Source organism: Sturnira hondurensis, unplaced genomic scaffold, assembly GCF_014824575.4.
Source record: "Sturnira hondurensis isolate 20B ecotype Veracruz unplaced genomic scaffold, ASM1482457v3 Scaffold0019216, whole genome shotgun sequence".
Taxonomy (NCBI): domain Eukaryota; kingdom Metazoa; phylum Chordata; class Mammalia; order Chiroptera; family Phyllostomidae; genus Sturnira; species Sturnira hondurensis.
Genome location: NW_028091847.1, coordinates 5,684,152 through 5,709,489, shown reverse-complemented (window position 1 = coordinate 5,709,489; position 25,338 = coordinate 5,684,152). Strand labels below are relative to the sequence as shown.

At 51.8% G+C, this 25,338-nt stretch overlaps 2 protein-coding genes and 1 long non-coding RNA gene across 6 annotated transcripts in view; 2 read left to right on the top strand and 1 right to left on the bottom strand.

Moving 5' to 3' along the window:
* Nucleotides 1-3,159, bottom strand: part of LOC118974213 (uncharacterized) — a 46,711-nt gene extending 43,552 nt beyond the window's left edge. For both annotated transcript variants that reach the window (XR_005063808.1, XR_005063807.1), the window contains exon 1: nt 2,992-3,159. This is a non-coding gene — a long non-coding RNA (uncharacterized LOC118974213). The remainder of the gene's footprint in view (nt 1-2,991) is intronic.
* ATF3 (activating transcription factor 3) overlaps nt 1-13,234 on the top strand; it is a 53,015-nt gene extending 39,781 nt beyond the window's left edge. The window contains exons 1-4 of one of the 3 annotated variants that reach the window (XM_037027591.1): nt 201-391; nt 6,265-6,508; nt 10,525-10,632; nt 11,787-13,234. In XM_037027591.1, the coding sequence (XP_036883486.1) occupies nt 6,269-6,508; nt 10,525-10,632; nt 11,787-11,984 (546 nt within the window). In that variant the 5' untranslated portion in view covers nt 201-391; nt 6,265-6,268 and the 3' untranslated portion in view covers nt 11,985-13,234. Of the gene's footprint in view, nt 1-200; nt 392-428; nt 662-6,264; nt 6,509-10,524; nt 10,633-11,786 lie in introns of those variants that run through there. The other 2 variants (XM_037027594.1, XM_037027592.1) reach the window with 2 other exon arrangements.
* A 2,486-nt stretch (nt 13,235-15,720) lies between these two features.
* On the top strand, nt 15,721-18,964 carry GARIN4 (golgi associated RAB2 interactor family member 4). The gene is given in 2 exon segments (XM_037027525.1): nt 15,721-15,735; nt 17,207-18,964. Coding segments are annotated over 2 exon segments (1,773 nt in total).
* The last annotated feature ends 6,374 nt before the right edge of the window (nt 18,965-25,338 follow it).

The following is a 25,338-nucleotide window of genomic DNA, read 5'->3' as shown; positions in this document are numbered from 1 at the left end:
GAGCTTGCATCACCAGTCCCCACCTCTCCCCACCTCCCCTCTGGCTCCTCCTCCTCCCCTCCTCCTTTTTGCCCAGCCTAGTTCGGCTGGTTCTCAGGGGAAACTATTAATAGCATTACATCAGCCTAGGACTGGAGTAATTGGGCGCGGCGCCAGCCAGAGGGCTATAAAAGGGGTGATGCAACGCACTCGCAGGCACAGTCGCACGCAGCGAGGCGGGCACTGCACAGTACTCTCCCAGCGCCGCCGCCGCCGCCGCAGGGAACTCGCCAGCCCGCGCGCCGGCAGTGCGTTCCCGGTGCTCTGCCACCGACCCCACCGACTGGCAGCCCGACCCCGCCCCGGCACCCCCCGCCCTCCGGACCCTGGCCGCCCCGACTGGAGACCGGAGGTGAGCGCTTGGAAGCCAAGTGAACGAGCGCGGCGAGGGTGGCTCGCTTTCATTCCCTTTGCGCCCCTATAGTAACTAGCCCCGCGACCCCCGGACCCACCCCCGACCGGCGCCCCCAGCCTCCGGCTTCTAAAGGACTCCGGCTGAAGGTTTCCCAGCCACTGCTGGTCCTCAGCGCTTCAGAAAGTTTCTCGCCAACAACTTTCTGTTTTGACTTGGGGCGGGAAAGTTTCCTGGTCAAGAAGAGTTGGGCTCCTGATTCCTATCCAGGTTGCGGATCCTGCTCTTCTCCGCCCTCGGCATTTTCTTACTTGGCTGGGAGAGGGCGTTGGGAAGTGGGTTTCTCGGGGGTGGCCGAGGCTCTCCAGCTCACTGTCCGCTCCATCCCTCGCTTGGTGCCGGAGCACTGCCACTCCCATCTCCGTCTTCTCGAGGTCCGCAGGGGGGCTCGGAGGTCGTGAGCTCACGAAAGTGCTGCCCCTGGGGCTAAACGGAATGAATGGTGACCAGACCGGTAAACCCGGGTCGCGGGCGCTATCGCTGGGAGTCGCCCTGCGCACCCGCACTCGAGAGCGCTGGGAGCCCGGAGCGAAAGTTTGTTGAGATAAGTTTAGAGGTGGCGAGCGCTCCGGTCCAGACCGGCGGCAGAAGACGGAGAGGGCTCCCAGCACGGGCTGGCGTCCGGCTCCTGGGCTTGAGACACCCTGTCCCAAGTCTCTCACGCTTTATCCTTCTCTCGTACCTGTGGCTCTAGCTCTTCCTATGGCGAGTTCAGGGACTTCTCTGCTTGTCGTTCACCGAGACCAGCCGTGGGGGATGCGAGGGTGCAAAGCCCGATGTTCATATAATTGAGAGAATGGCTTTGTGCCCCAGTGGCCAGGGCCGCGAGGAGAGCTTGCACTGCCCCTGATGACCTTGAGCCTCAGTATCCCCAGCAGGAAGATGTGGGCACAGATGCAGAGCTGGCGCCTCTGCCTGTGTGCTGTATGCGCGCGCAGGTGGTGGTTGGACCAGATAACCATCAAGGTCCTTCCTGGCCAGATTTTTAGATTCGAGGGTGGTGTACTTGAGAGAAAGGGGGCCGGTGAGGAGCCCTGAATGACCCGAAGGAGGGGCGTCTCTAATGTCACTGGGCAGCCTGGGAGGCAAAGGGGGAAAGAGACTTCCCTGTGGGGCATCCTCCCTTTCCAGCTTTCTTCCCCCTGGAATTGGTTCTCCTCTGCTCCCCTACGCTGCATTTTCATCTCGTCTGCTTACTTGCCAGCCACTTTCTTCTCTCTGATTTCGTTAACTAGATCACAGAGGCTTCGAGCTGCTGAAGCTTTGATGGGGAAAAATAAACTGTGTGTGTTCTGGGGAGGAGGGTGGTTAAGAAAGGGCCAAAGGGCCAGGGAGAAGGGCGGGGTTGAGACAGGAAGAGCCCGAAGCCTCCGGTAGCAGCCACAGGTGCCATGTCTTATCCAGACTGTGGGCCCGAAGTTCTGCCCGTCGAGTTGTCTCCCAGGGCACCTATCTCAGGGTGAGCGACAGTCCCCTCTGTTGGGGGCTTTGACAGAAATTTAAATGAAGGAGAAACGGATATTACGGCCCCCCTGTTTTGCATTTAGCATTTGTTGTAGAACAATGCTGCAGTATATAGGCTCTTGCTCTGAGGGTGTTCCCTGCCGAGACTGGAGTGGGGGTGGGCTTTGCGGTTGTTATTGTGGGCATGGTTTCAGCGCAGGCATGGCCGGTAGCACTCCGGGCCCTCAGTGGGGGTGAGACCCAGTCCTCGGCACCTGGGCCAGCTCTCTCAGCCTTTGGATTCTCGCTGTCTTAACCACTCCCTTCCCCTCTCCTCTCACCTGGTGGCCATGTCTTCCCTTCTTCTCTTTCTCCTGCACTCCCTCCCTGTCTGGTCCTGTCAAAGTCTTCTCTGTGCTGGGTACCAACCCGGCTACTGGGCCATTGACCCCTCATCTACCTGGCCAGTGGCTCTGTTCTCCATTTGCCTCGTTGGTTGAATCTTGGTCGGTGATGGAACACAGTGAGCAGTGGGTGGGTGGTCAGCCGCTTGGCCTGAACTGGACCTCTCCCCAGCTTTATGGCCTTGGGCAAGTCACTGTACTTTCCGAGACCTCATTTTACTCAGTTTACAAATGGAGGCCTGACCTAGATGACTCTAATACCGAGTGTTCCACCCCATTGGATAGAATCCACGATTTCTTCCATTTTCAAATTGGGTGGGCACGGGGCAGGGTCAGTGACTCCAAGGGTCCCCCACCCTGGGGAAGAGGAAGTACATAGCCAGGATACCACAGAAACCAGAAATGGTTTCACGAGTGAGAACTAGTTATTTCTTAAGTACGTAAAACCTGTGGGGGCAAGCCGCTGCCAGCAAATGGGGGCTGGGGTGGGATTGACCTGGTGTGGCAGGAAGCTGGGGGTCAATCAAAGTGCAAAAGAAGCTGTGACTGACGGGAATTCCTGAGGAATGGGACTCACTCGGCTGGCTGGCTGGCTGGCTGGCTGCATTGACTGACGGCAGTATGGAACTCCCGCTGAGATGGGGAAAGTGTAGTCACAGCAGTGTCGAGTACCCAGAATGCATGTGAACTCACCCTCACGAATCTCGTATGATCTTCCTGACTGCCCTGTGAGGGAACTAGGGCAGGTGGTATTGGTCTCACTTCACAGATGAGGAGACTGAGGGCCTGGAAGCTTCTGGTCCCGGAGGCTGGCCTCACGCCTCCAACCTTCATGTGGCCGGGGGAAAGACTCAGCATGATATGAAGTTAGCGAAAGACTGATGTTGGCTTCTATGTTTTATGAGCAGGAGTAGTTAGTGGAAAGAGGTAAAAATTAAAGCGAAAATTCAACACAGTTGCTTGTAGCTACTAGGAAATAAAGTCGAGGTGCTGAATTTCCAGTTAAAGAAATACATGAGTAAGGTTTCACTTTCTTGAAAATGATGAAACTACCAATGATATGACATGATTTCTGATCAAAGATAATGAAGCAGAAGCAAAACGCAAGTGCTTTGTAGCAAATCTGTAGCAATTTTCAGATCAATGTAGAAAGTCAACTCAGAAAATCCTCAGACTTTTTTTTTCCTTCAGTGAAGGGGATGTTAGAGTGTCTTAACTTGTGGGGAGGGGGGAAATGTCTGATGATTTAACTTCATTTGCCTTGTAGGGACATAGTGGGAGTCCAGGCTGAATCGCATCATAAGAGAATTGAGTAAAGAAGTCACTAGAAAGTATCCCAGGAAACTAAAAACTAAGCTTTAGCCGAGGGCAGAGAAAGTCCAGATCTCTAATGATACAACTGCTTTACTTCCTGGAAAGCTTTTAACATCGTACAGCTCTTTTCTATTCCCCCAAGGAAGCCCTCCCAAGGCTCTTCATAAAGACATTCCATACCACTGACATTCTTCATTTTCTTTCATCAGGACTGCTGACTTTACACTAAGAAGGGGAAAAACAAAACAAAACAAAACAAAGAACCCGAAAGAGCAGACCTCAAGTCTTGAGAGCTCATTAATAAACTTAGTCGGGTGGTGAAATGGAACTACACTCAACTGCCATGGAGTTCGAACTACCCGTGTAGAAGGGACCCGGCCATCTAGGCTCCCAAACAAAGGGGAGTCCAGGGGTAGCTTTGAATTCCAGCAGAAGTTGGAGAGGGAGGGAAAACACAAATGCATGGGAGAATCTTAAGCCTCTGGCTTTGGATGGCTGGTTTCACAGAGTTTATCACCTGCCAGAGACCAGCGCCCTAAGATTATAGGATTAAACTGGTAGAACATCAGTTCTGACTGATGACAAAGGGCTTTAGGAAGAGCGTTAACATACAATTCTTGGGTTTCTTTGAATAATAAACAGTGGCATTTGTTGGCCTAGAATTCTTGCCTCTGACAGTGTATCTCAGATCTTAAGGGGGAGTTAGAGGTCAGGGTGTTCTACGGAAAGGTGTTTGAGATCAAAGAGAGTGACCACCCTCCCATGTGGACCTCACAGTGCGTCTGTCAGAGAGCCAGCCCTGTGCCCAGTAAGAACATGCCTCCTAGTCGCATTGTTTCCAGGGCATATTCACGCATTATTATCATGCTCTTTTACAGAGGAGAAGGAAGACACTGGGAGGTATAATGATGACATATGAGTGAGCGAGCCTTGTATCTTGATCTTCTGAGCCAACTCTGGGAATTTTGTGGACCAAAGACCCACTTACACACACTCCGAAGTGTGGGCAGCCGCCTGAGTGTACACCCTGACATAGAAAGATCAGCAGTTTGTTACTTAGAGTTCAAGTTTTCCCTGTGGCTCTTCCCTTTGTTTCTTCAGTTCCAGGACCCCTGCAACCCTTAGGCCTGTCCCATTCCCCAGAAATACTCGCTCTGGTTTTTTGTTTGTTTTTGCCGTGTGGAATAATAGTTTATAAATTAAGGGAGTAAATTCTGGAGTCAAACCTAATTCCAAACCCTGATGCTGCCTCATACGAAATGACTCTAGACAAGTTGTTGAGCTTGTATAAACCTCAGTTGCTCCATCTGTAAAATGGGGCTGGGACCTAGCCCACTGGGTTCTGGTGAGGATTAAATGAGATAGTGCACATAAGGTGTCTGCTGTGAAGGAGGCACCTGTTACATGGCAGCAATTTGCTGGCGGGCTTCCTCTCTGGCTGGACTTGGCTTAAAGACCACAGGTTCCCAAGATGGAGGAATCTCCAGGGGACCCCCGGGCTAGACGGTCCCTACATTCATCGCCCCTGGAGAACTGACTGCCTGGATGAGGGGTAGCCACTGCTGGAGGAAGAATCTGACCAGGGGAGGTTTATGGGGGCTGCTCCAAATTGGGGCCATGAGACTATTATTACTGTTTCTACCCTTTATTTCCCTATTGTCAGCTTGGGTTCCCTGGACCACAAGATGACAGAAGTGGACAGGACCTCAGCAGTTAGCTGATTTGACCGCCTGTTCCCGATTTTGTGTATTCTGTTGGGCAGTGGCCAGTGGACAGCAAGCAGGAGAGCAGCCGGTGCCAGGCACTGTGCTGGGCGCTGGGGGCGAGCGGCAGCGGACACTCTGTCCCCAGGCTGCAGGAGCTCTCAGCCGTTCTCCAGATGAAGACTGAGTCTCCCAACGCCTCAGTCGCACTGCTGCTTCTGGTCACACTGGCCAGAGCCAGTCGCAGGTGCGCTCTGGCCCCCAGACCAAAGCACTCCAGACACCACAGGACTGAACAAGACCTCCAAAGGAGGCCTGAAATCTTAGCTCCTCACTCGTCTTCACTCTGAGGTCTTGGATTCACCAAGCTTAACTCTACAAAGGGACCACTGGTCCCTTGTGATCTGAATCCTGCTACAGTGACCGTCCCCCTTCTCATTTATTTGGATCCAACTTGCTGAGGGAGAAGCCTCAGAGATATATTTGCTAAATTCAGGGGTCCCCCTGACACCTTGCTTTACTTCCACTTACTGACAACTTCAACTTGATTTGAGATGCCAAGTTTCTTTTTTTCAGAAGGAGACTGGAAATGGGTTTACATAATAGTTTCACTTTTTGTTTTTAACACTCTTCCTCTTTCAGTTCTGTTTGAGGCTACATTTGCCTATAAGCACACCAGCCCGGACTAATGCTTTTAAGAATGTCGAATAGCCTGAAATGCCACCAATAAACTTCAGATGGGCATTCTATCCACATCACTGAGTTGTGTTTTCTAAGAACCTGTTTTACTCAAACTGAGTATGGCATGAAATGAAAACAGAACAGAAGCTGGAGGGCATGTGGGACTTTTTCTGGGAATGGGGCTTGGGTTGGAGGTCACAGGTGTTGGGGGGACTTGGTCCCATGCTCCCAACCCCTGAAGTAGTTTGGGTTTCCATGTGTCTTTCAGCAAAATGATGCTTCAGCACCCAGGCCAGGTCTCTGCCTCGGAAGTCAGTGCCTCTGCCATCGTCCCCTGCCTGTCCCCTCCTGGGTCACTGGTGTTTGAGGATTTTGCTCACCTGACACCCTTTGTCAAGGAAGAGCTGAGGTTCGCCATCCAGAACAAGCACCTCTGCCACCGGATGTCCTCTGCGCTGGAGTCGGTCACTGTCAGCAGCAAACCCCTCGAGATGTCGATCACAAAAGCCCAGGTAGGTTCTGCCATGGGTGTCCGTTCTTTCAGCGTGTATTTCCTGTGCACCTGCACGCCTACCACGTGCCAGAGCGTGCTCTAGGTGGGGGGCTACAGCGTGAGTAAAGCCAGCCACTGCCCTCAGGGAGCTTACCTTCCCCTGGGAGGAGACAGGTACTACACAGAAGAAGTAAATGCATAATATGGGAAGCTGGCAAAGGAGAAACTCCAGCAGCAGAAGGGGACGGAGACCAGGGCTGGGGGCGGGGACTGCTCAACATCAGGAGGTCAGGGAAGGCTTCACTGGTAGAATGGCCTCTGAGCAGAGACTTGAAAGAGGAGAGGAAGGAGGCTGTCTAGGTATCTGGCAAAAGAGCACAGATCAGGGCACGGCGAGGGAGTGTGCCTGGGGATAAGAGCGGTAGTAAGGTGAGGGCTGGGAGTCAAGGTAGGAGCTGAGGTGATGGGTGGGGGCAGATTGTGCCAGGTCTCACAGACTCCCGCGAAGGTACAACCATTCACTCAGTGAGATGGGAGGCCCCTGGAGAGTTCCTGAGCAGCGAAGCAACATGGCCCGACCTACAATTTTTGGATGATCTCCAACTGCCACATTCAGAATGGGCAGTAGGGACAAGAGTAGAAACAGAATACAGAAATGAGAGGTCACAGTAGTGCAGGTGAGCAGTGGAGGGTCAGGTCTGGATGGAAGTCATGAAGTATGGAGAAGTGGTTGGCTCCTGGGTCTGTCTTGAAGGTAAAGCAGATGTACTGATGCATGGGACATGGAGTATGGCTCCAAGGGGGGGGCTCAAGGGTGGTGTCCAAATTTCTGGCCTGGCCAACCAAAAGGATGGTGTGTCCATTTGCTGGTGAGCTGGGGACTGTAGGAGGTTGGATGGGGCCAGGACACAAGTCCATCCTACTGGACGCCATAGCAGAGGAGGCAGCCGGACATGTGGGTTGGGAGTTCAGAGGAGAACCAGGACTAGAGATGTCGAGTGGGAAGCCATCGGCCTATGGGTGTTATTTAAAGACATGAGCCTGCATGAGATCACCTCTTGTGTCTAGTCGTTCTGAAGAAGCACCAAGTGTAGTGTTTGTTTTCCTAACTGCAAAGACCCAGGTGGCCAGACTGTGGTGTGAGGACCCACCAGCCAGGCTCACAGCTGTGTGTGTCGTGCTCTCAGCCTTAGTACCAGGTTCTGCTTCAAGTTCACTTCTGTCTCTGACACTTGCGTGGCTCCCCACTCGGTGACCCTTTTAAAGACACGTGGAGTAACAGACATAGTGAGAAGTCTGCGCGGTGGTTGCTGGTGATGCTGTGTGGTGGCTTAAGAGACTCAGAGCTGAGGTCCTGGATGTTTTGTTGGCTCTTCCCTCACGGGCACAAGATGGGAGTGTTTCAGGCTTAACTGACATGAACATGCCTTTGGGCAAGGAGTAGGGGAACTGGCCAAAGGGAACTGAGTTTTAAAGGAAGTTGGTTAAGAATCTTTATGATTCTATGGAAGGGGCAGTGATTCTATACAAGGGCTCTCTGATTCTATGTAAGGGTTAATAAAATGACATTTTTTAAGGGTCTAGTAGAGGACCTGGCTGATCATTATTTCAGGGACTGATGCTGTTCTTGGGGGCATTGGCTGGGCCGTAATTAACCCGAGGGGGTGTCACTGGTACCCAGCACAATAGTGGGCAGTGCAGGTTGGATATTGGGGTACTCCAGGGAATATTTATTTGAATTTTATAATTCAATATCTTGAGATAACGGGATGGAATGGAAGTAGCAGGATCATCAGAGAAGGAAGGAGAGCATTTTGGAAGGATATTTTTAGGGTTCTCCAGGGGAAGTAGAAGGCAGCCTGCCTTGTGGAAAAACTCCTTAAAGCCACCCATCTGAGATTCTGTGTTCATCGCGTGATCTTCCGATCTCAGTTTCCTTTAACAAGCAGGTTTTCCTGTTGGGAAGAAAATGCACCAACCTACCTCCTTGAATACTCTGGTCCCCTTGGCTGCTGTAATTCTCAACTTAAAATGAGACACTGAGCCTGGGAAGCCCACAGACATCCTGTCTGTGTGTTTGGGTAGCATGAACCTGTTCCCCAGATCTCAGTCACCCAGCTGTGACCTGCAAAGGACAGAGGACGAGGGACCAAAGGCCTGGGCCGCATCAGGTTTTGTAGCCTGCTGGTCTGCTGACCATGAGCTGGTGATTCCCGGGCCCCCCGGGGCACGTTGCTACACTAACAGATCAATATTATTGGTTGGTTGAGTTCCTCGTTTCCACATTAATAAACCAATGGGACCAAACCAAATGGCCTCTAGGAAGGCCTTTCCATCTCTGACAGTACGTGAACTTGAGATTTGTTCTACTGTCCAGTACTGCCTCACATGAGAAATCCCTGAATCCTCTCCCATCTATCCAAAAATGTCCAAGTGTCAGAGGAAATACCAGAATCACTGAGCTGTTGATGAAGACACAGATGGTGAAGTTAATGATAACTGACACTTACATAGCACTGGCTGTGTGAGCTGAACACTGTGCAAAGCATTTTCATTTATTAACTGATTCGACCCTCATCATAACCCTATTAAGTAAGTAAAGTTATTGATTCCACTTTATAGATGAGGAAACGGAGGCTCAGAAGAATATGCTACTTTACCCAAGGTCTCACAGCTAATAGGTAGTAAAGCTGGAATTCAAAGGCAGTTGAGTCAAAACCCCAATGTCTGCCTGTGTGGGTCTGGGACCCTGGGTTTAAAATGTGGGATTTCTCTCACCGTACTTCCCCCTTGGGCCTTGTTCCCCGACACTGCATGGCCAGCCACCTCAGTCCAGACAAAGTCAGTACCATCCAGTCCAGACCGCCAGCAATAAGCCGGGCACGAGGTGATGATGGCCTGCCAGGGTCTCTTTGGTTTGAGGCATGGCTTCCATACCCTTTTCCACTGTCCAGAGCAGTGACAAGTGACATGACAAGGCCTGACATCAGCAGCCTACACCATTACCCACTCACCCTGTCAGCTTCGCCCCAGCCGGATGCTGGTCGCTAAGCCAGGTCCAGCAGCCGGACTCTGCTGACTCCTCATCAGTCCACAGTTAGAATCAGAGTAAACTTCCAGAGGACCAGATGCTAACACAGGATACGGTTTTGTTCTCTGAGGAGCCCCAGAGCTGGCTCAGCGTGAGGCCCAGAGGACGAGATCAGTATTTAATCGAAGGATAAATCGATGGATAGTTCTCGTTTGCCACCCATTGGTGGCACTGAGCAGGGGGGCTGATATGCCACTTTGGTTGGGATGAGCTTGGGTTCCTCTTCTCCAGGAGCTTCAGGGGCTTCGGAAGGAGGTGCCCTGATGCTCCAGATGAAGCTAGAGGTGAATGGGCTGCCCTTGGGTCTTGAATCAAAGAAACAGGGAGACAAGGGTGGCTAGGCCACTGAGGTCATTTATGGTTTTAAGGGAAAGGACATTTACCAAGCAGAATCTGTTTTCTGTTTTAATGAGTACTGTTATCAATAGTTATCAATTTGAATATCAAATCTATTTTAAGACCCAAATACATTTTTAAAATAAGCTAAATTTTAGTTTAGCAATATTACCAATATAATTTTAACAGTTCTTTGACTTTTTAAAAAATTATTTATTTTTAGACAGAGGGGAAGGGAGGGAGAAAGAAAGGGAGAGAAATATCAGCATATGGTTGCCTCTGGCACACCCCCAATTGGGGACCCGGTCCATAACCCAGGCATGTGCCCTGACTGGGAATTGAACCGGTGACCCTTTGGTCTCAGGCCGACACTCAATCCACTGAGCCACACCCGTCAAGGCCAGTTCTTTGATTTTTATTATTCATTCTTAAGGGCGTATGTGTGTGGTGAGGTGCATGTAAAAGCCTAAAGCTTTCCTCTTTCCAGGTCCTTCAGCATTCTGGCTGCCCCGGTTTGCCAGTTTCGGGTGGCGATAAAAGGCAGCGTGTGTCTGCGGTGGGTGGCATTTCTTGCCTCCCATTAAGCAAGTACCTCTTGGATTTTATAGGTAACCCCTGAAGAAGATGAAAGAAAAAAGAGGCGACGGGAAAGAAATAAGATTGCAGCCGCCAAGTGCCGAAACAAGAAGAAGGAGAAGACAGAGTGTCTGCAGAAAGTGCGTATCTTCTCACCTCTCCCCGCCCTCTGGCTCACGCCTGTCCCCTACCCACCTTGTGTCACTACCAGAAGGGGCGTTAAAAGCCCCCGGCCCAGAAGTGTTTTCCCAAGAAGGGCATCGTCGCTGGTAATAGAAATGCCAGTGGCTGAAGGAAATGTGACTCTGGATGTATCAAAGCAGGTGTGTGAATTAAAAACCCCACAGCGGCCTCGGCCAGTCCCTACATGTCCCGCGGTTTCCAGGCTGCAAGATATGTCAGCCCAGTTAAAGAGGCTTCACTTGCCCATTTGCCTGAGAAAAGGAAGCTGCCAGCTCTCATTTGGCTCACTATGAAACACCTTTAATTAATCTCTTCAAACAAGTTATTTCCTTAATCCGCAGTAGTTAAACTTTTTTGGTGTTCCTGTGTAGCCCTCGTTGGCTCCCCCAGTAGGCCTTGCTCCGGGCTGCATTCAGCCTGCCCCACTTCCCAGAGGGGGCTGCATCTGGGGCAGGTGGGGCGGCTGACGGTGCAGTCTTTCCAGTGGTTGTGTCCCTCCCCCCTGGTGTGGACAGGCCAGGGCAGGGGCTCACCCAGGTTCAACAGGTCCTCAAGGGTTCTGTTGATTGCTTTAGGGACTCAGTGAAAATGAAGACATTTGTGTGTAGCTATATACATTACTTCTGGGGAGATGAGCTTCTCATTGAAATTAGTGACTCACAGAAGACGAAGCCTCATGAGTCTGGAGTTTGCCCCAGCCCCCAAGGCGCTTGTGGGTCCAGAACACCCGCACATGGGCTGTTGGGCTCGTGCAAAGGGGATCTCCGAGCCATTGGTTTCCCTGCAGCTTCATTGCTGTTAAAGTCACACCCTGCTCAAACCTTGAGTGGAAACTCAAGGGCATCTCTGAAGAAGCCTCTAAGTTCAAGAACACCCTGGCTTCTCCGGGGTCTGGGTTCTCCCAAACCTAAGGCCGCTGCCCTGGCTGCGTGGGGCAGCGCTATAGCAGGGAGCCAGTGGCATTGGCTCTGCAGGCCATTTCCAGCTTGATGTGCCCTTACAAGTCCCAGGGGCTACCCCGCCCCCCAAGGCCCATTCCCTGGTCACCCGGTCACCTGCTCCTTGCTGGAACTTGGCTCCATTCTGACTCACTCTCTGGCTTATCCCCTAGGAGTCAGAGAAGCTGGAGAGTGTGAATGCTGAACTGAAGGCCCAAATCGAGGAGCTCAAGAACGAGAGGCAGCATTTGATATACATGCTCAACCTTCATCGACCCACGTGTATCGTCCGGGCGCAGAACGGGCGGACTCCAGAAGACGAGAGAAACCTTTTTATCCAACAGATAAAAGAAGGAACATTGCAGAGCTAAGCAGCTGTAGGTATGAGGGCAAGTGGGGACTCCTCATCGGCTCCTCCTTCTACATCCAAAACCTGCAGCCATTGGAGATCTGACTTCCTGTGCACCTCTTGAATCCCACTGGCAAAGGACCGTGGAGGCGGGAGGGCTCCCTGACTCCGCGGGGCCTCTCCGCTCTGCCCCCGAGCGGACTTCGGACCAGAGCAAGGGCGACTTTTGCCTCAACTCCAGGACTCAGGCCTTAACATACCAGCCATTCTTGGGTTCTCCAGAGGGCCCCTGGTTAGGGTCCTGCGCACCGTTCATCTGGATTCTACAAAACCGGAATTCCCACCATTAGGGTTCCCGCGGAAGAAGTGTCTGTACCTTGGGTGGGTGGGGCGGGGCCACCTCCTCTGTCGCCACTGCCACCGCCGTCACTTGTAGGGGACATGGAGTGAGAATGGCGTTTAGCAAAGTTGTACCGTGGCCAGGGTTGTGCTTCTAGCGAATACGCTGTAATGTACAGGAATTATTGTATGCAAGGCATTTGTTTCATAACTGGGCATTGTGTGCTCCCGATGTCTGTTCTGACAACACTGGTGTGATTTTTCTCATTACTTCCCTCGGGTCTGGTTTCTGAGGGTTTGAGGGGCTATCACCACGTGCAGCGTTTTACACAATGTTCAGGCGGCCGGAAGAGTTCGTCAGCCGCGGGAGAACAGAGCTTTGCTAGCCAGCAGTGCGGTTCTGTGCCGACCGAGAAGGCCTCCTTTCCCTGGCACCCAGGCTGTAACGCAGAATTCACGGGCGCGACTGCGGCAGGTCCTCTGTCACTGGGTGGAAGCAGAAAGTCCACCTGCCAAAGGGTTAGGACTCTTTCTGCTCAGTGACTGAGGTCAGGAATCATTTCTAGGCGGGACGAGCCAAAGAATATTCCATTTTCCTTTTCCCGCGGTTGCAAGCCACATTCAGTGGAGGCACATTCGAAGCCAGGGGACGCCTAGGCTTTAGCATTATTGGATGTTAATGTCGTCACGTTTGTCGTGCAGGTGATCATAGGAATCTGGCCCGGCGCTTTTCACAGCTGTGAGAGGTCATTCGCACTGGCCACAGGACTCTGGTCTGTTTGAATTCTGATGTTTCCGTGAAATCCTCAGAGTGTTCAATCCTACACAATAGTATCATTACAATTTTCTGTAAGAGACAATGTTACTTATTTATCCTAGTATTCCAACCTTGTCAATATAATAAATATTGAAACCAAGATGTGGTAACTTTCAGTGTTGTGCTGGTTTCTGTTCTTTGGAACCGACTGTGGGTTGCAGTCCAGTCACTCTGCCGTCCCTTCCCTCTCCGTGGCGGGGAGGGCGAGGGGAGGGTCACTTAGCCTTGACTATTCTCCGAGGGCCCCTTTGTTCTTTGGGCACCTGCCATTAGCTGGAGAGCGAGCGGGCGGGCTCTCAATCTCGCTCCTCGGTCTGTGGCATCCGATGCTCCGTTTCTCACTAACACATCCTGGGACACAGCCCCACGTGTATCCCTCCGACTGTCTGGTGTTAAGACAGAATGCTGATACAGAATCTGCATCGCTAAATACCTCAACTGTCGCTTTCTCTGAGTGTATGAAGCCTAAGATATACACCTGTTGTTCAGCTTGAGCCACGGACACCTTACGTTCAGCCATGGAACTTGAAGTAGCCGCTTGAATTGGATTCATAATGCCCCAGCGTGTGTCTCATTGTTGCAAACTTAATGTGTGTCAAGTACCAGGAAAACAAGGAGGGGAGGTTGGGGAAGAAGAAGGAATAATTTTAGATGAGATAGGCGTGGTAATTTAAAGAAAAGTATTCCACCTAATTTTCTGGAATCTCCTGGGCATACGATCCCTTAGGTCTGGAACAGAAGCCGGTTCCTTTGCTTTTTGCTTGCACACTGTGCAACACGGGTTAGAGCTAATAATTGGCTACTGTGTTACCAATGCTTCCGAGAGATACCGGCTTCATTAATTGTTAAGATTCATGCACATGACGGTGCCCGCTCCTTTGAACTTGTGTATGGTTCCTTTCAACCGGCACCTGTGACACAGGTGTCTTCCTCTTGCTGCTTTAATTGTACATCAGGGGTAGTTACTAATCTGTAAAGACCAGCTGGTGGGAGTGCCCTTCTCCCATCTTTGAGATCGTCATCTTCTCCGTATCCTGGTGGAGGGGCAAAAATTCCCTGCATTCACCCTCTGGTTGTGGGTATAGGAGCCACCGACCAGCCGTTATGAAACTCAAGACACTTTTTAAGCTCCCACGGACGATGGAAATGAGGAAGGAAAGCGTTGGTGGCTGTGGCAGGAAAAGCTGATCTGAGAAATGCACTGTGTATGGTTAATGAAACTAAGTTCTTTTAACAAATGCATTAAAAGTAGTTTTGTTTTCTGTAGCCAAGTTTATGTTTTGATACTTCAATAAAAAAAAAGAGAGAATGACTTTGTGTTTACCATCAAGGCATTTAGTTTGTCTTGTTTCCCATTCGAGGATGAAGAGAGAAGGATGGGGGTTGGGGGGCGGCAGAATGAACTCAGATGGGACCTCCACCAGAATGACATCTTTCCAGTGGGCCGCCTCTGTGGCGCCAGCACAGGGCCAGGGCGTGGGAAGCCCGTGCTCCCTCCTCATTGTCCCCTTGCCCTTCCCTGAGATCTGGCTCCATACCTGTTTTGGAGTAAAGAGACTGAACAGGTTCTGGCCCAGGACAGGGGTTCGGGAATGAAACGTCCACTTTCTGCCAAGGGCTAAAATGCTATTTTTCACCTTTATCCTAATTTCTCTTCATGGGCTTTTAACAAACCCTCGAAACCCAAACCAAGCTATTTCCTCTCTTCTGTGCCCCATACTAGCTGGTCGTGTTCAGGCAGCTTCCCTGTGGAGTGGACAGTGTGGCTGTGGACCTGCCTGAGGCAAAGCCTCACGGGAGGCCAGGGCTGCCCGCTGCGCACCCTTCTGTCTTCTCGTGGGGGCTCTGCACTCCGAGAACTTCTCTAATCCCATCCGCTTTCAGGAAAGAATCCACCCGGAGCCTTAAAGGCCAGCTGAGGACTAATGGCAACCAGAACTAACATTTATTGAGACAATATGCTCAACCCTTTATGTGCATTAAATCATTTAATCCTCCCAGCAACTGTTATGATCCTCATTGTACAGATGAGGAAGTAGAGAGCTGAGTGGCTTGCTCAAGGTCACACAGTTGACATTTCTAAAGCTGAAGCCTATGCTTTTTACCCACAAGTGTTCTGAGCAGGGGGTGTGTGCATGCGTGTGTATGTGTATATGTATGTGTGTGATTAAACTACACATAACGTAACATTTACCACTGTAACCACGGTAGAGTGTGCAATTCAGTGGCATTCAGGGCATCCCCGATATTGTGCAACCATCACCACTGGTTCCAGAATTTTTCCTCACCCCAAAAGGAAGTCCGGTATCTCTTAAGCAATCACTCTGCATTCTCTCCTCCCTCCAGTCCTAGGCTACCAAGAATCTAATATCCATCTCTAGGGATTTACCAATGGAATCCTACAACATGTGGCCTTTTATATCTGGCTTCTTCCACTTAGCAAAACGTTTCCCGGGTTCATTCACATTGCAGCATGTCAGTACCTCATTCCTTTTTGTGGCTGAAGATCGTTCGGCTGTATGCGTAGACCAAATTGTATCTCCTGGCCATCTGTTGACGGACAGAGATATTTTGACCGAAAGATAGTCTTTATCGTCAAGGAATGAATGGCTCAGATGTGAGCTAGGAGGGCTGGAAACAGGGGTCTTTCTTGGAAGTTTCACATAACCACTTAGAAACCACGTGTTCTTTGCCTGGCGCTGTGGGAACGGCGAGAAGGCAGCAGGTTCTGCAGGAGGCCCTTCGGCAGGCGCCTGGGACCGAAGCTGACACAGGCCGTTTGCACGAGGAGGATGGAGGGAAGGGACGGAGGTGGCCCCCTGGAAAATCTAATTCTCAGCCCAGCCACGATCTTGCACTCTCTCTATAATCCACACACATATATGGAATTAATTATGCAACGTCTAACAATGTCTTCTTGGACGTAGTTAACTCAGACCAGTTTGAACCCCTTCGGTCGGCCCAAGCTTCCTGCATGAGGCAAAGTGCTCAGTGGTTCCGGAAAAAGGCTTTAGAACTCGCAGGGCCTGCCTTCAAACACGGCCTTCACTGCCGTTGGTTGTGTGAATTTGGGCAGGTGGTACAGCCTCAGTGTCTTCACCTGTGAAGGGGACAGTAGCAACAGCCCCAAACTCAATGGATTCTCCCGCCCCTGTGGCAAGAACACAGCACGGAGCCTGGAGGAAGCAACTGTTACTGTTACTGGTCATTGTCATCAACATTTACGGGGATTTTTATGAAAGGATGGGCTAAGGACCAAGGTTGCCAAGTCTGGGTTATTTGGTAAAATTAAACTTAGAGCTCAGCCCTGGCTGGTGTAGCTCAGTGGATTGAGCGCAGGCCTGCGAAGCAGATGATCAAGGTTCAATTCCCGGTCAGGGCACATGCCTGAGTTGCAGGCCAGTTCCCGGCAGGGGACTCATGAGAGGCAACCATACATTGATATTTCTCTTCCTCTCTCCTTCCCTTCCCCTCTAAAGATAAATAAATAAAATATTTAAAAATAAATAAATAAACAAACTTAGAGCTCAAATGGCTCAAATGTGTCCCATCCTCTTACGTTCCCACAGTTTGGTCCAGTTTTCATTTGGGAACCCACCTGAGCCCTGGCAGGGCGGGCCTGTCCTCTGGCGGGGCAGTGGGGCCTGGGGGAATGATGGTGGTCCTGCCCTGAGGGGGTGGCTGGGGCATGAGAACAAAGGGGTATGTGATAGCGACAGGTCACAAAGGACAGCAGAGGATAAATATGGCTGCGCAGGGGGTTTAGGCCGAGCGTGGAGCTCGCAGCCTCTCAGGGAAATAAAAAATCAGGGTTGGAGGTGAGGTGAGGTGAGGCCGAGTGGAATCCCACTCTACATCCCCACATCCTTGAAGACAGTCAGCCTGGGGTCCAGGTACCCTCTAGCATCCCCACCCATGCCCCTGGGAGGCTGGGAGGCAAAGAGGGTCCTGTGGGGTGGGGCGGGGTGGAGAGACCTGCCGTAAAACCAGCTGGGGGACACGGGAGCATCGCTGCTCCCTCTTCAGCCCATGAGACTAAAAAAGAAGAAACCCAGGGGTCTGCCTTGCCAGCACTGCTTGCCGGGAAGAGTGAGCTTCTGTTGCCATAGCCCACAGCCCAGTGTGGCTCCGCCCTGAGCATGTTCAGCAGCGCCATGGGGAAACTGCAGCGACAACTGTACAAGGGAGAGTACGACATTTTCAAGTACGCACAGGTGTTTGAGGGTGACTTCATCCAGACCACGAAGAGGGGAGAAGTGATCGACGTGCACAACCACGTGCGCGTGGTGACCGTGGGCATCACCTCCACCAGCCCCATCCTCCCTCTGCCGGATGTCATGCTGCTGGCCCGCCAGGCCCCCGGCTGCGAGGAGCACGCGGGGCGTGGCAAAGGCACCAAGGGAAAAAGCCACAAGGCCTCGAAAACCTTAGAGCTCACTAGGCTGCTTCCCCTGAAGTTCGTGCGCATGTCCGTCCACGACCGGGAGAAAAAACAGCTGCGCCTGAAGTTCCCCACTGGCCGCTCCTGCTACCTGCAGCTCTGCCCGCCTCCCGGGGCTCGGGAAGACCTCTTTGCCTGTTGGGAAAACCTTGTTTACCTCCTGCGACCATCACTGGACAGTAACTGTGGTCCCTATACCACCCCAGCGGGGGACAGGACATGCATGCCCCTGTTGGAGGAAGAAACCAGGAGGGGCCTAGCAGTGGCCCATCTCCCAGGGAAACAGGATGAGGACCAGAGCAGCACCAGAAGCCTCCACGTTGGCTTTGAGATGGCTGGAGCCATCTCTGCAGCTTTTGCTGGGGGGCAGAAAATCCAATGTGACTCCCACGGATTCGTGGCCAGGCCGGACGTAGCCGCCCCAGACCCCAAACCCCTAGAGCTTGACAAAGGGTCGGCGGCTGGGGCGGCTGGGGCAGCAGCAGGCACCACAGCAGGCACCACAGCAGGCGCTTCGGGCACAGCGATAACCTGGTCCGCTGCCCCTGAACAGCTAAGCGTGGCCATAGCCGGGGCAGCCACCCGGGGTCCAGGAGGAAGCAGAACCAGCACAGCCATTGCGGGTGTTGCCAACATGTCCCCCGAGAGCATTAAAATGGCCTGGGCCGGGGCTGCAAACCGGCCCTCAGAGTGTGCCGCCTGCACCAGCCTCTCCTCCAAAACCAGCCTGATTGCCGCAATGGCAAAAGCAGAACCTGCCGGCGAGGCTGCTGGAGAAACAACGAACGATCGTGGCACAGGACCTCTCCTCTTGAGCTTGCTCAGGGGAGGTAGTGTGCATGAAGGGGCTGGAAGGTGGCAGCCAGTGCCCCTGGCCAGGGCTGAAGCCCCAAAGAGCAGAAGGGATGGGAGGGAGCAAAGGCAAAGGGAGAGAGCTCTCTGGAGTCCCCACCACGGCAGGATGACTGAAAGCCACCACAAGCCAGGGGGTGACCAGATACTTCGAAAACCATTTGGTTGGTCCTTAGCCAGGCAGAGAAATGACAAGAAAGAGAAAGGCGGCGGCAGCCCGAGGGGCAGCAGGCCCATCACCGGGCACAAAGCAGTCACCCACGCTCCTGTCACCAAGGACTCCAGGACCTCTCTCAAACCGGGGAGTAACTGGTCCGCAAGTAGTTCAGGTTCCACAGCCCAGAGACTCAGCGGGATCAGCTCTTTCTTGAGGATCCTGAAAGCCAATCTTACTACAAAAACAGTGGCCTCACCGCGTGGTGAGGACGTGGACAATTTGACTAAGACAATGGAGAGGAACACGGAGGCCATCATAGAGAGAGGACAGCGCGAGCAGGGGCTGGAGAGGATTGACAGTGTGGCCTCTGAGGTCATGGATACCTGTGATCTTTGACCCCTGTTGCTGGAACCAGGGCTGGAAGCTGCAGAGGGCACCTGGGCTCGGGGGAGGATCCCTGGAGAGCCTATTCCAGCTTTCCTTACTGCAGTTTAAATAAAGATTGGTACAGTCTGAATATAATCGATCCAATGCTTCTTTCTGTCTGAGTTTCTATGTCCTATAGCCTAGTAGTGACCTCACAGTGGATTCTGTGATGTCAACTGTGCTGCAGCCAGAGTCTCCAGGGTCCAGTCACGAGTAGCCTCACCGCATTGCTGCTTGGCCTGGCCAGCAGGAGGGCTCCTCCCGCCACCTCAGCTTCTTTCTGGTCTCGCTCCCCAGAGCCATGGCTGAATGCCACACCACCCACCATCGCCCTGTCCTTTGTATAAATATTCCTCCCCCCCCCAACCAAAGATCCATAGGCAAAGCCAGAATAGGACTTACACCCCCTCAGGCCATGCAGGGAAGGGAAGGGGGTGCCCCAACACTGGCTGGCAGTCAGAACAGGGGGCATTCCCATCTAGACTTAGCAATCCATTCCTAGGTATGGACCTTGGAGAAACCTGTGAGAATGTTTCTAGCAAAAATAACATAATAGCCAAACACTGGAAACAGCCCAAATTTTCAACAACAGAATTGATAATACAGTAGGATGCTAGCACAGATAAACTCATAACTTTTTAAAAAAACCATCACAAAACAGGATATAATTCCACTTAGAGAACAGCTCAAAAACAAGACCAAACATGTACCCTGTATAGTTTGCTAAACAGAATTGATAATACAGTAGGATGCTAGCACAGATAAACTCATAACTTTTTAAAAAAACCATCACAAAACAGGATATAATTCCACTTAGAGAACAGCTCAAAAACAAGACCAAACATGTACCCTGTATAGTTCTCAGGCAAAAAGAGAACAGCAGACACGAAATTCGGCCCAGTGGGTTTCTTAGGGGGAAAGTTAAGAAATCGGGTTGCTCAGCACAGGCTATCAGTGCTGCTGGGAAATGGTCTGTTTCCTGAGCAAAGCAGTGGGTACACGGGCGTTGTATTTTTCTCCCCCCACCCCGCACTGCGTAACGCTCTGAAATCGGAGATCCGATCACCATGGCAGTTGTGATGCCATTATTGCCTCAGAGATACTGCAGCCAATGCCTTTTCCTGTATGTTCACTCTGATGTTAGCACAAAAGTATGTCTGAAAAGTCTAGTCTCTTTAAATTCCACTGATTCTGAGTAAAAAGTTTGACAAGAACCCGTCTTTGTTATTGGAAAAGGAAAGAGTGAGACCCCTGTTTTACAGATGAGAATGCCCAGGCTCGGAGAAGGTAAACTGCTTCTGCCCACTGCTTCGCCCGCAGCCCTGTCTCGGGCATGGGGAGGAGGCGGAGCAAACAAATCTAAGGAGATGGGGCCAGCACAGGAACCTGAGACATCAGCAGTCCTACCAACATGCTTCAAAACTCATGGAGATGGGCACCGAATTCACAGGATGGAGGGGAGGGTGGGGTGCGGTGGTAGCTGGGGAGCTAGCTGGGTTGCAGACTCCAGTGAGCTCCCAGTGAGCACACAGCCTTTAGCTGGTCTTATCTCAAGAGGGTCCAGGCCCCCCTTGAGCTGTGTCTGGCCCCCAGACTTCTGTCCCCAGCCTCTGGCATGACCTGCCATTGCAGCCATAAACAGACCACCCGCCTAGAATTCCGTGGTCCACTCCTGACGGGCTGCCTCTCTCTGCAACCCAGTACTCCCCCAGCTGCCAATTAAACTTTCAAAAGCCAGGCTGTGAATGGTTTCTCTACACACCACATCTTCATGAACTTCTTCTGGGGTTCTGAAAACAAATCCTCACACTTCACGGGCAGGAAGCTATGGCCTAGGTCACAGCATACTCGTTGCTTAGGTCTTCACAGTTTGTGACTTCCACAGACCTCCTCATGGGTCAGGGGTGGGAAGGTGCCTCTGTTGGTCCTGGGGATGGAGGGCTGTGGAGGGGCACGGCTGAGGCCTACATACATCCCCCATCTTTAGCAAAGCAGACTCCTGACTCCAGGATGGGGAGTTATTGTACTGAGTCAAGGTATTCTTAAGAGAGACGGGAACGTGCCAGAGGTTAGCTATGAACTGGCCCTGTGAAGAAAACAACCTCAGAATCATTAACCCAGAGCTTCAGAGAAGCCTGGGGGCCTCAGGGAGACAGAATTAATGGTTTACTGCCGACCAGCTTTTCCCTGGGCTCAAGGTGGGGGATTTACAAAAAGATCACATCACATTCCTCTTACCTTATGATTTCCACATAGGCAAGTAGTGCAGGTAAACACTCATCTGGGAGGGAAAAAAATGCAGTCAACACATGTGCCCAGCACTTAGCCTTTTATAGTTTTTAATACACGTGTGCCTTTGGATGCTCACATCCTGCCATTTTGAAGATAAGCAAACAGAAATTAGAGCAATTAAAGAACTTGTCCCAGGCAGGATGGTGCGGAGAGCGCAAGCCCAGGGCAACAGCTCTCACGCAGCGCCTACTATGTGCCGTCCCTGGGTCCCACATGGAGGTGCAGAGATGGGGGAGGGGCAGGAGTGACAGATACGGGGAGAGACTCGTGTTGGGGAACAGGAGCCACCAGAGGAGAGGTTCTGGGACTCGGGGAGGAGCTGGGGGCGGGGAAAGGGTTCCCAGAGGAATCGGGAGTTTGCCAGGTGCAGGAGGCGTGGGGAGCAGGGGGGAAGGCGGGGGAGGTGCCGCAGAGGGGTCGGGAGAGCATCACGCCATGGAAAAGACGTGTGCAAAGTGCAAAGGCTAGAAACATCACGTTGTGTTGAGCAACTGCAAGTATTTCAGTATTGTTGGTTGGAGGGCCGGGGAGAAGCAGGCACGAGGCTGGAGGTTCAGGCAGCTGGATCCCGGAGGTGTGGGGGCGGGATAGGAGCGGGGCGGGGCTTGAGTGCTGGGTCAATGTCCGGAATTTGGGGAGTCACTAATGGGAGTCAGATTGCCCTAGATCCAGGGTGAAGAGTTCATGGGCAGGGGACCTTGGAGAGGGGGCGGGGCGGGGGGGTGGTCCTCCAGGAAGCATTAATCCAGGTCAGAGAAGGGGAGCCCCGAACCGTGGGTGATGCTGGGGAGACAGGAGCGGGCAGTCAGGGATTTGAAGAGATGGAAGAGGACCATTTCCATCCCACATCCTGGAGAACAAGGAGTTTAGGCTCAGCGCTCATCTAAAGGAGGTGGAAATGACAAAAGCGAATGTGCCTTCCCCTGCGGTGATTAGTGGTCAGTAAAGGGGGCGGCAAGAAGAGAGGCTCGTGGGAAAGCAAAGAGGAATATGTCAAGATATAAAACAGTAGCTGCTAGATGGCTAAGGGCTAAAACAACAGAAGCCAGCTAGCAGGGCTGCGGGATGCAGATGTCGGAGAGGAGAGAGCCCCTGAGCACCTCCCCATTCCAGTGGGCAGGACGAGTTCTCGCCCAGCCACCCTCGGACGGGACGGGCAAAGAGTCGCGGTGCAGCGCCCCTTGTGGCCAAACCTGGCTACTGCAGGTTGGTGCGTGAATGAGGGGAGCCTGGTCTGAGGCCGAGTCCCAGCCACCTTTTCCCCCTTTGTCGCACCACAGTTGACCTCATGCTAATCCCAGAGGTGTGAGCGGGCAGGGAAGGGGGCGGTAGGGGAAGGAGAATGTGTCTCATCCAGGCTGCGTGGGTCCAGGCCCCTGGCAGTGGAAGCACAGAGTCTGGAATGACCCACAGGACAGGTCCCCTGAGAGATGGGGAATCAGACTCAAGAGGACAATGAGAGGCCACCAAACATATGGGTGGGGTCTCTCTGCTGCCCGGATGTCACTTGAGAAACAATTGTGGAGCACTTACTATGGGCAAGAGAGGAAATCAGGGACCACAAAGACGTTCACACACACAGCCCAGTCGTGTTAATACAAGTCGAAGTGTTTGGGCGGCCTTGGGCAGAGCTTGCAGGGGAGGCAAGGGCCCAGCAGGGGGATGATGGGCTGAGCGCTCCTGGCAGAGAGCGGCCAGCATGGCAGAGAAAGAGGCATCTGGGAGATGAGGGGCTCGGGTGATGCTCACACACAAGCAAGCGCAGCGTGCCCAGGGTGTAATGCACTCAGGGGAGAAAGTGGGGTGTGAGGGGGGAGGAGGGGGCGGTAGGAAACGAGGCCGTGTCCTGATGACAGAACCAGTCATCGGGGCTGAGGGGCACAGGGCTGGGCTCTCTAAGAGCGAAAGGGCAAGGCAAGCCCAGACACTTCCCCTTTGCCACTCGAGAGAACTTGAAATGTGTAATGGAGGCTGTGTCTTCCTGCACAGTCCCCGTCCAAGTAGTTGTTTTCCACAGGTGTGCCAAGGTATCGATGCCGCTCATCTGGGGGTGCCTGGGCACCAGGCCAGCCAGCTGTGGCTGTCCAGAGCCCATCATCCCAGGGTTGTCATTTTCTACGTGTGCCACAAACGGCAAAAGGTCGGGAAGCACCTTTCTAGAGGTGCACACAGGCGCACACAGCACAGCTCAGCACAGTCTGCTGGTGAAGCACTGGGCGCAGCAGTGGCCAGGGACGGCAGAGAAGCACCTGCCTCGGATGGCCAGCTGGCCCCATGAGGTCTCGGCCTCTGCAAACTATGTCGCCCCGTTTAACTCTGGGCTGGCCCGATGCCTTGCTTGTAACCAATCGAACAGGGTAGAAAGTAGGCGGGTGGCTTCTGAGACTCAGTCAAAGCAGTGTCCCCTTGGTTATCTAGGGGCCCGTGCTCCGAGCGTCCCAAGTCTTCCACTCCTTGTTGGATCTCTCCCGGTGACATTGTTACAGCGCCCCCCCCCGCCCCCGCACCCTGTCACTGTGCAACTTATATTGGTCCAAGGAGAAGTTAGAAAAATTAGAACGAGCATAGCAAATTTTTCGTAAAACTTTCATAAAGCTAAATTAGGGGTTTTTTTTAGATTTTTAAAATTTATTTTTAAAGAGAGGGGAAGGGAAGGAGAAAGAGGAGTGAAACATCAGTGTGCGGTTGCTTCTTATACTCCCCCATTGGGGGCCTGGCCCTGACTGGGAATTAAACCAGTGACCCTTTGGTTCTCAGGCTTATGCTCAATCCACTGAGCTACACCAGCCAGGGTGCTAAACTAGTTTTTTTTTTTTTTTTAAACTATCCTTTGCTTTGAGATCAGGCCCTGCTTTCTGCTGTTTTGTTTGTAGGATAACATACCGGCAGAAAAGGACTCAAACTGATGCCATTTTGCAAAATGAGCCACCCCAAGTAGCCAGCCCCTGTTGAAGAAGTTGAACACCGCCATACTCCTGGAAGCCCCTCACACTCTTGTTCAGTCGCTGCCCCAAGGGTAACCCGTTCTCACTTCTCACAGCGTAGGTTCATTTTGCTTGCTTTCTCAACTGTATATAAATGGAATCGCCTAGTATGTACTCTTTGACTGGTTTTGTTTTCTTGACATCGTATTTGTGAAATTTGTCCATGATTTTTTTCTGGCAATAATTCATTACAATTACAATAATTCTGTCTGGCAAAAATTCAATACACTATAAGTATTCCATTGTATGAATATACTACAATTTATCTACTCATTCAGCTGTTGACGGGCACTTGGCTTTTTTCCAGTTTGGGGCTATTAGAGAAAGTGCTACTCTGAACATTTATATGCAGATCTTTTGGTAAAAAAAAAAAAATGCCTAAACTTCTGTTGGGCACATAGTTAGGAATGGAACTGAAAATATGCATATGTTCAGCTTGGATGGTACCCCCAAGCCATTTTCCAAAGCTGCCTGTGCCTTTCACGCCCCCAAGAGGAATGCGTGAGAGCTCTCCTTGTCCCACACCTTTGCCAACATGCGAGAGGCTGCTCATCTTTTTCATTTCAGCCTTTCTGAGGGGATGTACTGCCTTTTCTTCTTTCTTTATTAATAACAAAATACACTTTAAAAATGTACTATGGTGACCTTGAAAATAGTAGTTTTGTTTTAATGTCCATAATGGGCAAAATTAAAATTTGGCATTCAAATCAGTCTTGAAATATCAAGCATCTCCAAAATCTTAAGTGTTATTTAGACTTTTTAAAGGGTTTTTTCATTGCAAGGAGGTTTATATTCTCAAACCTCTTATACTATCATGTTCCAGCACTTTTTGCTTGTGGCAAACCACCCCAAAACTTTGTGACTTAAAACAACAGCCTTTTTCCCCTCCTGTATCTCAGATACCTCGACATCAGGAATTTGGACAGGGCTCACTGGCACAGTTCTCCCACCCACGGTTTCCAGTGAGGCTGGTCAGTACTCCGGTCTGAAGAGTTCAAGAGAGCTTCTTCCTACAGGTGGCTGATGCTGAGAGGGAAATGGCCAGAAGGTGACGCTCAGCTGGGACTG